Consider the following 14,780-nt stretch of genomic DNA (forward strand, 5'->3'; position numbering starts at 1 on the left):
GATGGCAGATAAAGGCCAAATGGCCCATCCAGTCTGCCCAACTGCATCATCCACTATCTCCTTCTCTCCCTAAGAGATCCTATGTGCCCATCCCATGCTTTCTTGAATTCAGACACAATCTTTGTCTCCACCACCTCTGTCAGAAGACTATTCCACGCATCTACCACTCTTTCTATAAAAATGAATTTCCTTACATTACTCCTGAGCCTATCACCTCTTAACTTCATCCTATGCCCTCTCATTCCAGAGTTTCCTTTCAAATGAAAGAGACTTGACTCATGCGTATTTACGTTACATAGGTATTTAAACGTCTCAATCATATCTCCCATCTCCCGCCTTTCCTCCAAAGTATACAGTATTCATGTTTATTCAATGCCCTATCACGGCCAGGGCCTACCTGTAAATGTTAGGCCAGGTGGCTGCTGCAGTCGTGGTGCACCTTTCACCTGCTTGAAGAGGTCACAATAGGATCACAAAATCCAAATAGAATCAGCGAACCCAGCCTCCTACCAGACTTTAACCATCAGCTTTCCTGACTAGAGGTATCCTGTTTGAACAACGGAAGTATCAAGCTACTATGGTATCATTTGTATTGTACTGACTTTTATCATATTTCTGTTATATGATTGTTCTATAATGCTATTAAATGTGTATACACTTCTCCCTCCGTATTCGCGGTGAAAGGGGATTAACAGACCCGCGAATAACTGTTTCATATGTTATATGTTTCCCGATCCCAGCAAGAATACAATTTAAATTCTACTGCCTACTTTTTAAGACTTTATACGGAGACAGTCCAAACTACCTGAATAACCGCCTCATCCACATCACCGCAACCAGACATAGGAAAACTCACACCCCATTCTCATACCCCCCCAATTAAGGAGGTCAAACAGAAAAAACTATATGATGGCCTCCTGGCCACTCAAGCAGCCAAACTAGACAACCAAATCGCCAATCTACTGACGGCATCCCTCGACTACAAGACTTTTAGAAAAGAAATAAAGACCATACTCTTCAAGAAAACTCTGAAAAAAGAAATAATACCGCAAGTCTCAAACTCCACCTCTCACTAAAGCCAACTACCCCAAACAAATAACCTTACCCATTTCTTACTCTTTTTGAAAATGACCAATTTTTTTTGTAAGTTCTTGTTGTAATACATCTTGGATAATTCTTTTGTAATCCGCCTTGAACTGCAAGGTAATGGCGGAATAGAAATCCCTAATGTAATGTAATGTAATATGCAGTTTTCTATTAAAATCCATCGTGAATGTGGTGAAACCGCGAATAACATGGTGGGAGACCTGGCCTGTTCCTGAAGGAGAAGCAAAACACAGTGACGAAAGTGCTGGGAATTTTTTCTGTGCACGCTGGGAATCAGTGCTTGGAAAAACGCGCAACAATTTTTATTTGCACTCATGGATGATGTAATTTGGGGGGGGGGGGGGGGAGCCAGCAAGCTAAAAACTGCGAATAATCGAAAAATCGCGAGTGCAGAATCCGCGAATATGGAGGGAGAAGTGTATTTGATACCTGTGATATGTTAGTCTGGATGTGCAGCATTTGCCTCCCTCCCCCCATCAGCTGACATAATTATCTGATCCCGAGGCACTGAAGCTGTGGTAACATCTTGTCATCTTTCTACCCGTTTCACTACTTTCTTTGAAACTGTGTTCCACTGTGCAGTGTGACTTTGCTCTGATGGAGTCGGGCAATGCAGTGTTTACGCTGCCCATCAACTGATTTCATCATCAGTACCAAGTGCCTATTTAAATTCCATCCCGAGGGGGGGGAAAAATATTCTAGACATATTTTTTAAAAACGAGCATTTTCTCACTGCCGACTTAGGGCATCTAGCGTCATACATCCAAATCAGACTTAGATGTATGTTTTGATTATGCCCCTCCACAGCTCTTTACACCTAAATTGTGAGGTCATAGAGCATTATTGTTATAAGCTTAGGCTTTTAACTCTTGCATTGTGAAGTCATAGAGCTTTATGGTTATAGAAACAAAGAAACATGATGGCAGATGAAAGCCAAATGGCCCATCCAGTCTGCCCATCTGCAGCATCCGATATTTCCTCCTCTCCCTATTGGCTAAGGCTCTTAACATTTGCATTTCCTCTCCCTATTGGCTAAGACTCTTTCCACCTGCATTGTGATGTCATAGAGCTTTATGGTTATAGAAACAAAGAATTACCAAAATTACACTGGATAAGGTCTCTTTTCTTTATTTATAGACGGGGACAAGCCTCAGAATATTGAGTATTAGATTTTCACCCATGCAGGGTTCTTTCAAAGAGAAAGACATTTCTTTTCTCTTATTCACATTCATATCACAGGCTTGAACCCATCCTCCCTACCTTTTTTTCTAACATTAAGTATAAATTTTACTTCTTCAATAATTTTCATTAAAACTACTATTTAATACTTTTTAATGAAAATTATTGAAGAAATACAATTTATACTTAATGTTAGAAAAAAAGGTAGGGAGGATGGGTTCAAGCCAGTGATGTGAATGTGAGTAAGAGAAAAGAAATGTTTTTCTCTTTGAAAAAACCCTGAATGGGTGAAAATCTAATACTCGATATTCTGAGGCTTGTCCCCGTCTATAACTAGAGGAGAAAAGAGAAAAGAGACCTTATCCAGTGTCATTTTGGTTTATTTTGGTGGTTCTATATATTGTATTTAATTGATAGGTAACCATCAACTTTTTTTCTACTTTTGTTATAGAAACAAAGAAACATGATGGTAGGTAAAGACCAAACGGCCCATCCAATCTGCCCATCTGCAGCATCCGATATTTCCTCCTCTCCCTATTGGCTAAGGCTCTTAACATTTGCATTTCCTCTCCCTATTGGCCAAGGCTCTTTCCACCTGCATTGTGATGTCATAGAGCTTTATGGTTATAGAAACAAAGAAACATGATGGCAGATGAAAGACAAACGGCCCATCCAGTCTGCCCATCCGCAGCATCCACTATCTCTTTCTCTCCCTAAGTGATCCCACGTGCCTGTCCCACGCTTTCTTGAATTCAGACACGATCTTTGTCTCCATCACCTCCACACATCTACCACCCTTTCTGTAAAAAAGTATCTCCTTAGATTAATCCTGAGCATATTGCCTCTTAACTAAAGATGGATAGATGACCACTCGACATAGGATGATCGTATGGTAACTGTAATGCAAAAGTCACGTGCATCTGTCGGTAGGGAAAGAATCTTGTGCTCAGATCATTAATTCATGATATGCACTAGGTTGTAGCACTGGTGTACCTGCGCTAAAAGGGAGTCATGAAGCCTATGCTAACAAAGGAAGACGCTGGCAGTATCGCTATGCAGATGGAGTCTTTTTAATAGTGCATGACATAGCAAAAGAACCTTGAGTGATGTCTGTACTAAATTATCTGTGCTTTTGGAAGGAATTGTAGATGATGCTTTCCCTTCAGACCTGTTTGAGTATTGAACGATGATTGCAATTTGGCCTTGGAACCTTCTAAATATTTTACGCCAGTTTGGAAGAAGCACCAGGAATCTCAAAGTCCCTGACCCAGGGAAGACCTACTGGCCTGTGCAGCTGCAGCTGCTCTCTGCTCCGATAACATTCTCTTCTCCTCTTCCTAGATCAGCAGGAGTTTTTTCTTCACTTCTTAGCGACTGCAGAACCAGTTCAGGCAATGCATTAGGGCTTGAGGAGACACCCTTCCACAATGCTTGCTGCCAATCTGATTACAGAACATAGAAATGGCGAAACATGATGGCAGATAAAGGCCAAATGGCCCATCCGCAGCATCCACTATCTCCTCCTCTCCCTATTGGCTAAGGCTCATTACACCTGCATTGTGATGTCATAGAGCTTTATGGTTATAGAAACATGATGGCAGATAAAGGCCAAATGGCCCATCCGCAGCATCCACTATCTCCTCATCTTCCTATTGGCCAAGGTTCTTTACACCTGCATTGTGAGGTCATAGAGCATTATTTTTATGAGCTAAAGCTTTTAACACTTGCATTGTGATGTCATAGAGCTTTATGGTTATAGAAACAGAGAAACATGATGGCAGATAAAGACCATATATCCCATCTCGTCTGCCCAGCTGCAATATCCACTATCTCCTCCTCTCCCTGTTGGCTAAGGATCTTAATGTTTACATCTCCTCTTCCTATTGGCTAAGGCTCTTAACACCTGCATTGTGATGTCACAGAGCTTTATGGTTATAGAAACATAGAAATATGACAGCAGTTAAAGGCCAAATGACCCATCCAGAGCATCTACTATCTCCTCTTCTCCCTAAAAGATCCCAAATGCTTGTTCCATGTTTTCTTGAACCATACACAGTCTTTGTCTCCACCACCTCTACTGGGAGCCTATTCCACGCATCTACCACCCGTTGTGTAAAAAAGTATTCTCTTACTTTTATAGTGTGCTCCCAGACAAATTAAACATTTTGAGCGGTTGCTGACTTTGTGTATCATTTTACTATTCTGCCGGCAGAGCCTTGACCATGGGAGGAAAGCAAAACAAAATTCTTTTTTTTAAGGAAGAAATAACAAGAAACAGCCCACACAGAAACTAAAAACCTTTTGAATGTGGGAGAGCTTTAGTTTTGCATGTGTTCGGCAGACTGGGAAAAAAACCCAAAAACCAACCCCAAACAAAACAAAAGTGAAGAGCTGAGGCAATTGCTATGTACGGGAAAAGTCACGTGAACTCAGATCTTTTACATCTTTACTTCACAGTCATTAGTAGCAGTATAGAAGCTTTAACTGAACAATAAACATTACGTTTGAAGCTCTAGAAGAGCTGTTCTGCCTTGGCAACGTGCAGTGAGGTTTCCGACTTGCAAGCTTGACTCAATCCTGTTTGTCGATGGAAAATTTCTTGTAGGCTTAAAGGTTTTTTTACTAGAGAACAGCATGGAACAGAATCACATCTTGTCTTGAAGAGCCAGTAATTCTGTCTACATTCCTCCAATTGCTATGGGTCCAATCAGTGGTGTAGTAAAGAGGGGAGGGGGGGAGGGAGTGGTCCACCCCTGGCGCCATCATGGTAGGAGCATGGTAGCTGTCCTTCTCTCTTCCCCTCTGCTCCTTCCCTGCCGTGCGTGTGCCCCGCTTACCTTTCCCCGTACTTCTGTAATGTTCCTGGCGCGATCAGCAACCCCCAACCTCCTGTCATGCCTGCGTCGGCTCTTCTTCTGCTGTCACTTTCTGGACTCATGCTTAGGAAGTGACGTCGGAGATAGGGCCCATGCAGGCGCGACAGCAGGTTGGGGGTTACTGATCGCGCCAGAAACGTTAGAGCAGGGGTGTCAAAGTCCCTCCTGGAGGGCCGCAATCCAGTCGAGTTTTCAGGATTTCCCCAATGAATATGCATGAGATCTATTTGCATGCATTGTATGTTAATAGATCTCATACATATTCATTGGGGAAATCCTGAAAACCTGACTGGATTGCAGCCCTCCAGGTGGGACTTTGACACCCCTGCATTAGAGGTATTGGAGAAGGGAAAGGAAGTGGAGCGTGACAGTGTATGTGGGGGTTGGGGAAGGACAGTTTGGGGGTAGGACAAAGAAGAGGGTGGGGGAGAAGCACCACCACTCCGGGCACCTCTCGCCCTCGCTATGCCACTGGGCCCGACGTTCAAAATGATGCGGCAGAGGGAAGGCTCTGGCGGGGAAGGCTGCAAAGCAACCTGTTCAGTGCTGCTGCCGCTGTTGTTTGGAACGGAAGTATGTCGGCCTCGTGGTGGGAGAGTTGGCGGGGTTCTGCAGTGCGGGATGGGAAGGAGGGATGGAAAGATGCTGCGCAAGGGGATGGGTGAGAGGAGAGGAAAGATGATGCACATGGAGAGGGAAGAAAGTGCTGCCGTCGGCGAATCGGGGATTGTCGGGGACATTTGGGAGGGGCTTTGAGGATCGATCTAACTAGGGCTTATTTTTGGGGTAGGGCTTATATTAGGACCTACCCCCCCCCCCAAATCATGCTAAGGCTTATTTTCTGAGAAACACGGTATGTATAGTGCTCAAAATTCTGCATATGCCCAACTTGATCACACATTTTAATCAAGTTAATTGGGTGCTAACAATCAATCATTAAGTTATGCAAATCTTCATATGTCTTAATTTCACTTCTTAAATGATATTCAATTAGTCTTTATAGAGCCATCAAAAGTGGCACCTCAACTACACAAAGTAGAAACTCGAGGGCTATCTTGCCGCTAGCACTTCCTCATAGGCTCTTATACTAATTTCTCAAAGTTGCTAATAAATTAGTGAAGTTTATAATATGTTTTAATTCTTTTCAATAATTTCATCAACCTATCTTTTTAATCCCGGTTCGGATAATACAACTGGAGCTGATGCCCGCCATGTTTAAATGAGTGTTTAACTACTAAAAATTGTGCCATGCCCTGAAGAAACTGAGTGAGTGGGCAAATAAATGGCAGATGAGCTTCAATGTGGAGAAATGTAAAGTCATGCACATGGGAAAAGGAAACCCGATGTACAATTATACGATTGGGGGGGGGATAATATTGGGGGAAGGCAACCTAGAAAGGGACTTAGGGGTTATTATAGATAGAACAATGAAACCAGCGGCACAATGCGCTGCGGCCTCGAAATAGGCAAACAGAATGTTGGGCATTATCAAAACGGGTATCATTACCAGAAGCAAGGAAGTTATCCTCCCGCTGTATAGGGCGATGGTGAGACCGCATCTGGAGCAGTGTTCCCTCTAAGCGGGCGGGTGTTGTGAGCAAACTTTTTTCACCGTGAGCCAAAAATATCGGGCGCCAGCAAGTTATGAGCCAACTCGCCCGATTCTCCTCTCGCCGCCCTGCCATCTGCCGTACGCCTCTTCCGATCGTGCGCTGTGACGAGAAACGTGTGCGCTGCGATGTAATATTTTGTGCGCCAGCGCACGCCAGCGCAGCTTAGCGGGAACACTGGTTCAAATGGTTTTATTTATTTCCCCAAATTTATTTTTGTTATACGCATTGAAAATATTTGATATTGCGTTTAAATCAAATCTCAATAAACTTGAAACGAGTGCCCGTGAGATTGTGGGAGGGTTAAATACTCAAAACTTAGAAGTTTTTGCTACGCCAGCTTTCTGGTATCTTTACATACAGTGGCGTACCTAGCATATGTAACATCCGGGGCCCATCATTTTTTGGCACCCCCCCCCCATCTGTAAGAAAAACATGATTTTTAGTAACAAACCACACGTCACACATGAGTACCTAGGAAAAGGCAGCATCTTACATATTGCAGTGAGCAGTACATCAATACACCCATTGTAAAACTAAACAAGCCAGACCAGCACAGATCAATCCTACACCGTCAATCCTAACAGAAAACCATGTCTTTCGAACACACAGAACACAGAAAACACCTTCGCCTAGTAAGGAATATGTAATCACAAACTAACCCCTCCCTCTTTTACAAAACTGTAGTGTGGATTTTAGCTACGGAGGTAACAGCTCTGATGCTCATAAAATTCTTGAGCATCAGAGCTGCTACCACCAAGGCTGGTGCTAAAAACGCTTCACAGTTTTGTAAAAGGGGGGATAAAATAAAAATACATAGACAAAGGTTAAATTGAACCAGCAAGAAGCTGGACTCTGCATACAATGCTTCACAGAAACAGTGACACATGTCTCCTAAAGCAATAAATAAATAGAAATTTTTTTCTACCTTTGTCTTCTGTGGTTTCTCCTTTCCTCATCTTCTTGTAACTCTCTTCCTTCCATTCACTGTCTGCCGTCTCTCTTCCCCTATATGGCATCTTCTCTCCTTCTATGCCCCTTCCAGAAACTGTATGCCTCCCCCTTCCATCTCTCCTTTTCACCCCATTGGTCTGGCATCTCTCTCCTCGCCTTCCCTCTCCCACACCTCTCCTCATAGTCTGGTATCTCCCCTTCCCTGATTCTCTGGCATCTCTCTCCTTTCCTTTTCTTCCATCTTTCGTTCCCCCTCCATGCTCTCACATCTCCCCCTTCCTTTTCCCTTAGACTGGCATACCTTCCTCCTATGCTCCAAGCCCTGGCATCTCCTTTAATTCCCTCCCTCATCTTCCTTCTCCCTCCAGCTGGGTACCGCAACACTCTTCCCTGCAGCTCTGCACTTCCCCACAATTGCCATGCTTCGGTTCCTCTTCTTCCTTCCTTCCTCCCCCCCCCCCCCCCCCCCCCCCGCGGGACCCTGCGGCACCATCAACTCTTACTTCCTGTTCCTGCCTAGACGGGCGGCTGCTGCAGTAAGAGTTCCGGGGCAGGCCGAGGTTAGACATCTCCACTGATGGATACAGCTCCGCGGCTATAACATTTAAAATAATAGCGATCCAAAGGGGGAGGGGAGAAGGTGCGAGGAAGTCTGGAGCTGCAGGGCCGACATTAGAGGGAGTAAGAGTTGATGGTGCCGCAGGGTCCCGCGGGGGGGGGGGGAGGAAGGAAGGAAGAAGAGGAACCGAAGCATGGCAATTGTGGGGAAGTGCAATCCCCCCAATGCGTCCCCTTACCTTACCTCCCCTTACCTTTGCGACGCGTGTGTGCGCTGTGAAGAGAAACTTTGCGCTGCGATGTAATATTTTGTGCGCGCGCGCAGGCCAACGCACCTTAGCGGGAACACTGATCTGGAGTACTGCGTTCAATACTGGTCGCCGTATCTTAAGAAAGATATGGCGGTACTTGAGAGGGTCCAGAGCAGAGCAACAAAAATGATAAAGGGCATGGAGAACCTTTCGTATGCTGAGAGATTAGAGAAGCTGGGGCTCTTCTCCCTAGAAAAGTGGAGACTTAGAGGGGATATGATAGAAACTTACAAGATCATGAAGGGTATAGAGAAAGTAGAGAGGGACAGATTCTTCAGACTGGCCAGGGAAACAAAAACTAGAGGGTACTTGGAAAAGTTGAAGGGAGACAGATTCAGAACAAATGCCAGGAAGTTCTTCTTCACTCAGAGGGTGGTGGACACCTGGAATGCGCTTCCAGAGGAAGTGGTAGAGCAAAGTGGGATTCAAAATGGGACTGGACAGGTTCCTGAAGGAAAAGGGGATTGAGGGGTACAAATAGAGGGGTACTATGCAATACAGAATGCTTTAGAGCAGGGGTGTCAAAGTCCCTCCTGGAGGGCCGCAATCCAGTCAGGTTTTCAGGATTTCCCCAATAAATATGCATGAGATCTATTAGCATGCAATGAAAGCAGTGCATGCAAATAGACCTCATGCATATTCATTGGGGAAATCCTGAAAACCCGACTGGATTGCGGCCCTCCAGGAGGGACTTTGACACCCCTGTTTTAAAGTAATAGATGACTTACAGGTCATTTGACCTGGGGGGCTGCCGCGGGAGCGGACTGCTGGGCATGATGGACCTGTGGCCTGACTCAGTAGAGGCAATGCTTATGTTCTTATGTTGGTGGCTAACTGTTCTTGGAATCAGCGCCAGTTTGAGAATCCAGGCCTATCTGAATAAATGCAGACGGGCCAACAGGAGAGTGTGGCGCAGTGGTTAAAGCTACAGCCTCAGCACCCTGAGGTTGTGGGTTCAAACCCACACTGCTCCTTGTGACCCTGGGCAAGTCACTTAATCCCCCCATTGCCCCAGGTACATTAGATAGATTGTGAGCCAACAGGACAGATGGGGAAAAATGCTTGAGCACCTGAATAAATTCATATAAACCATTCCAAGCTCCCCTGGGAGAACAGTATAGAAAACTGAATAAATACATAGTGTGAAAACTTTCAGCCTCTGATAGCCAGAGCTCGTATTGTGACATCATAATGCCTCATTCCACCAATGCCTAAGAGCCAACCTCATCAGTGATGTCACAATGGCTTGATTGTCCTTTACTTGGCTCACTTTAGTTACATTTTGATTTCAAGAGTGGCGCAGTGGTTAAAGCTACAGCCTCAGCACCCTGGGGTTGTGGGTTCAAACCCACACTGCTCCTTGTGACCCTGGGCAAGTCACTTAATCCCCCCATTGCCCCAGGTACATTAGATAGATTGTGAGCCAACAGGACAGACGGAAAAATGCTTGAGCACCTGAATAAATTCATATAAACCATTCCAAGCTCCCCTGGGAGAACAGTATAGAAAACTGAATAAATACATAGTGTGAAAACTTTCAGCCTCTGATAGCCAGAGCTCGTATTGTGACATCATAATGCCTCATTCCACCAATGCCTAAGAGCCAACCTCATCAGTGATGTCACAATGGCTTGATTGTCCTTTACTTGGCTCACTTTAGTTACATTTTGATTTCAAGAGTGGCGCAGTGGTTAAAGCTACAGCCTCAGCACCCTGAGGTTGTGGGTTCAAACCCACGCTGCTCCTTGTGACCCTGGGCAAGTCACTTAATCCCCCCATTGCCCCAGGTACATTAGATAGATTGTGAGCCCGCCAGGACAGATGGGGAAAAATGCTTGAGTACCTGAATAAATCCATGTAAACCGTTCTGAGCTCCCTTGAATAAAATAAATAAAACCCCTCAGCCCATGGTGGTCACTGGTTTTCAAGTTGCTGATGACCACGGGCAGCTTTCTCCGTGGATATCTGACGCCAGGCCACTGACCTGGAATTAGTATGGTGTCAGCCCGTACTCGGGTCCACGCACCCGCAAAGCTAAGCGGGCAATGGGAAGGACTGACTGGTCAAGTGCTGTTGAAAATCCACGACTGGGACACTGAACGTGGCTTAAGCAGGCGAGAGCCTCGCCAATGCTGCTTAAACCACGTTGAATATTGACCTCATTTTCTTTAGAGGGCATTTCGGATGGCACGATCTCTATAACGCTACTGAAAATTCATAGATGTGGGGCAGCCACTAACGAGTAAGTCCCCTATCCGGTATATAAGTCCCTTTGAATACCGACTTGGTATATTTCGTACAGTGACGGGACAAAAGCGCACGAGACTTTGGTGCGCCAACATTGCAGCGCAGACAATTCGGCACAAGACCCCAGCGCGCCGCCTAAAAAGTTACTTTTAAAGAGCTCCGACAGGGGTGTGTGGGGGGGAACCCCCCACTTTACTTCATACTCTTCGCGCTGCCGTTGGGGAGAGTGTGAGGGGGTGCAATCCCCCCATTTTAGAGAAAACTTAACTTTTTCCTGATTAGGAAAAAGTTAAGTACAGTGGTGCCTCGCATAACGGACGCCTCGCACAGCGAACGCTGCGCACAACGAACTTCAGGTCTTGCTTCCCACAACGAACTTCGTTTCACACAACGAAGTCGCCCGAGCTGCATCCTTAACTGCCCTCTCTCCGCCTGGCTCCCTGTGCAGTGGCGCTACATATTTTAAACCCCCCTGCCGCCGCTGCTGCATATTTTTAAGCCTCTGCCGCCACCGCATATTTTTAAACCTCCCCCCGCCGCCACATATTTTTTTAAAAAAGCCACCACTGCTGCAACTTTAATCTCACCCGCTCACTCGTAACTGGTGGTCTAGCAAATTTCCCAGCCAGAAGCGCAGAGATCAAGAGCAAGCCTTCTGTGCTACTGCCTGGGCCTGCGCTGATCTCTGAATGGCTGCAGTCAGCTCTCGCGGGACTCACAAGAACTAACTGCAGCCATTCGGAGATCGGCATGGGCCCACACAGGCGTGCAGAGGAATTGCTCCTGATCTCTGCGCTTCTGGCCTGTACGCCACTGGCTGGGAAAGATGGGAGGAATTAAAAAAGGTACCGAGGGGGGATGATTAAAAAGGTACTGGGGAGTATGTGGGGGGTGATTATAATACACAGCAAGGATCAACAAAACCCCTGTCTCCCCTCCCCTTCACATATATCCCCTCTACTATCAAGAAAATTGAATAAGCCAAATTATTATAGAATGCTACACAGAAATATCATGCTAACAGAATAGCAGGAATAGGGTTAGGGTAGTGCAACTAGGGCAACTGTCCCCCCTGGTCAAAGAGAGCCGTAAGCCTCTGCCTGGACTTTGCAGTCCCCAGTTGTGTCTAACACCAGCTCTAACAAGATAAATTTATCTTTTTTTATGTCATCTTAGCATATTTTATGCTACAGAACAAATTATTTTTTTTAACATGTATTGTTATGGGAAAACGCGTTTCACATAACGAACTTTTCGCATAACAAACTTGCTCCTGGAACCAATTAAGTTCGTTGTGTGAGGCACCACTGTATACTCTATAATGGAGGGTTCCAACCCCCCTCCCCCCCCAAAGGCAGCGCGAAGAGTATGAAGTAAACTGGGGGGGGGGGTTCCCCACTTACACCCCCGCGTTGGAGCTCTTTAAAAGTAACTTTTTAGGCGGCGCGCTGGGGTCTTGCACCGATTTGTCTGCACTGCAATGTCAGCGCCCCGAAGTCCCACGCGCGAATAACTATGAACCGTTTCGTACATGACAAGGATAATTTGAGACATTTTCAGAAGGCCTTCCTTACTTTCTCTCGCAACAGATGTCTTTTGGAAATAGGTCCAATATGGAGACACTTTCCTATATAAATACCTCTTTTTAATTTGATTTCCTTCTGAGATGTAACAGGAGAAAAATTACAGTGCATAATAAACCTACTTTTTCAGCAGAAGAGACGAAGAAAATCCACATTATGAAAACAATGTTCTGTGCTTCTTTCTTGTAGTACCAAGTAGAGAAATCATGTGATCAGTGGCGTAGCGAAGTTGAGAGGCGCCCCTCCCTTCTTTCCCCCATCCCCCCTCCATGCACACCCCACCCACCCCCGTTCTCTTCCTCTGTACTTCTAGTTGTTCACCGTGCAGGTAACAACTTCAACGTGCTCCTGGCGGCTCTCCCTCTGATGTCATTTCCTATGCACGGCGCCCGGAAGTGACATCAGCGGGAGAGCCAACGCGGCTGCGAGGAACACGTTGAAGTTGTTGCTCGCGGCAGTGAATGACCAGAGGTACGGGGAAAGAGAATGGGGGGCACGTGCGTGGCGAGGGGACGAGTGGGAAGAGGCGGAGGGGTGCTGGTGCCCGGGGCGGACCGCTCCCCTTCCCTCCCCTTACTGCACCACAGCATATGGTGCCATTCTCTAGCTATCTTAAGAGTTAATAAGTTTAACACATTCCAATAAATATATTATCAAACATATTTATATGCACTGTAGCGTAATATTATCTATACAGTCTATGTTCTTACAGTATCCAGCATGGGTGAAAATGGAAATATTTGTTATAATACACAGCAACGTCATGGCTTCCTATCTTTCTTCAATTAAAAGAAGAACAAACAGGAAAATTAACCTTCAGTCTTTAGTATCCTGAGCTTTGGTGAAATATTTCATTTCAAGGTCCGCGCAATGCCAGGAATACCAGAGTTTGGTATTTCTTTAGCCCTGTATGCTTCTTGAAAGATCCATTATAACCTGCTATGCATTTTTCTTGACGGATTTAACAGCGCCAAGGGATGGCAGTGCTTAAACTTGCGTTTCACTCGTGGTATCCATGGTAGTAACCTTCGTGATGATGGCGATGGTCATCCTGGTAGCCTTCCTGATATCCTTGTTGATGGTAATTGTGGTAGCCGTATTCATCTTCTGGACAGCGCATCCCCAGTGACTGCTGGATTGCCATTTCCTGTCTTCGAAGTTGCATGGAGTCAATCAAGTCATAAACAATGGCCAAGGACCACATGGGTGAAGGATACCAGGATTTAACGTTGCCGTCTTTCCCTACAAGAAGCATTGAGAAATACTCTGGACTAATTTGAAAATAGTTCCGTATATCTTTAACCAAGTAGCCTGGGAGATCTTCTCTGTCGACACTGGAGCTTCCTAGAAGTGTTTATTTCAATTATAGGAAGAGAAAGAAACTTAATTAAGATGAAGCTTAAAAATGTTTTAAGTCAACTCAGAGTCAGATTTAGTAGGTATAGCTTTTTATAGAACGGTCCTTAAAGACCATTTCTGTGCCCATATTTGGGCATATTTGGTATAAATGGCGGCACCCAAATCTTCAATATGGTCACTGTCTTTTCCGGCTAGTTAAATAACATATATTAATAATACCATAATACAAAACTAGCCCTACTCTCAATCTTGCAATTATGTTGTTTTCCCTCTTTAGTCTTCAGAAGTGGTACTCTTGACTACTGCTGCCTGATTCACTTTGGTGAATCGATTTGAATTGATTTGTTGTCTGAGAAAATCAGACTCACTGATTCAGTGACCAATACCCCCAACCCCTCGGTGAGACCTGCCATACCTCTGAGGCCTCCTAAACAGCAGCAGTGGCAACGCTCTGAACGGGTTGCTTCACGGCCTTCCCTGCTAGGGCTTCCCTCTGCCGCATCACTGATGACGTGGCAGAGGGAAACAGGTCGCGAAGCAGCCCGTTCAGAGCGCTGCCACTGCTTTAGGAGGCCTCGGAGATATGTCCAGTCCCCTGGTGGGAGAATGAGTGGAGTGCTGCTGTACAGGGGGATAGGAGGGAGGGATGGAAAGCTGCTGCACAGGGGTATGGGAGGGGAGGAAAGATGCTGCACATGGGGGGGGGAGAGGAAAGAGGATGAATTGGGGTGGAGGAGAGGACGGGAAAGATGAAACAAAGAGGGAGAAAGGGGTGAGGGAGAAACCCTGCATATGGTGGAAGGGAGGGAGACATGCATGGAGAAGAGAGAGGGAGAAATGTTGGAGATAGGTTGGAGGGCAGGGAGAGATAGTGTTTAGGGAGAGAGAAAGACATGTTGCACATGATAATGGAGGGGAGGAAAGGAGAGATGCTGTATGGAGGGGATTACAGAGGTTTGACCCATGGCACAAGGCAGGGGGAGAGAGAGATGGTAG

The 14,780-nt window shown here is 45.7% G+C and overlaps 1 protein-coding gene across 1 annotated transcript in view; it reads right to left on the reverse strand.

The window, feature by feature from the left end:
- Nucleotides 1-13,071: 13,071 nt before the first annotated feature.
- CCDC80 (coiled-coil domain containing 80) overlaps nt 13,072-14,780 on the reverse strand; it is a 37,645-nt gene continuing 35,936 nt past the window's right edge. The window contains exon 8 of the mRNA XM_033949430.1: nt 13,072-13,769. Within this exon, the coding sequence (XP_033805321.1) occupies nt 13,426-13,769 (344 nt within the window). The 3' untranslated portion in view covers nt 13,072-13,425. The remainder of the gene's footprint in view (nt 13,770-14,780) is intronic.

This window comes from Geotrypetes seraphini, chromosome 6, assembly GCF_902459505.1.
Source record: "Geotrypetes seraphini chromosome 6, aGeoSer1.1, whole genome shotgun sequence".
NCBI classification, from domain to species: domain Eukaryota; kingdom Metazoa; phylum Chordata; class Amphibia; order Gymnophiona; family Dermophiidae; genus Geotrypetes; species Geotrypetes seraphini.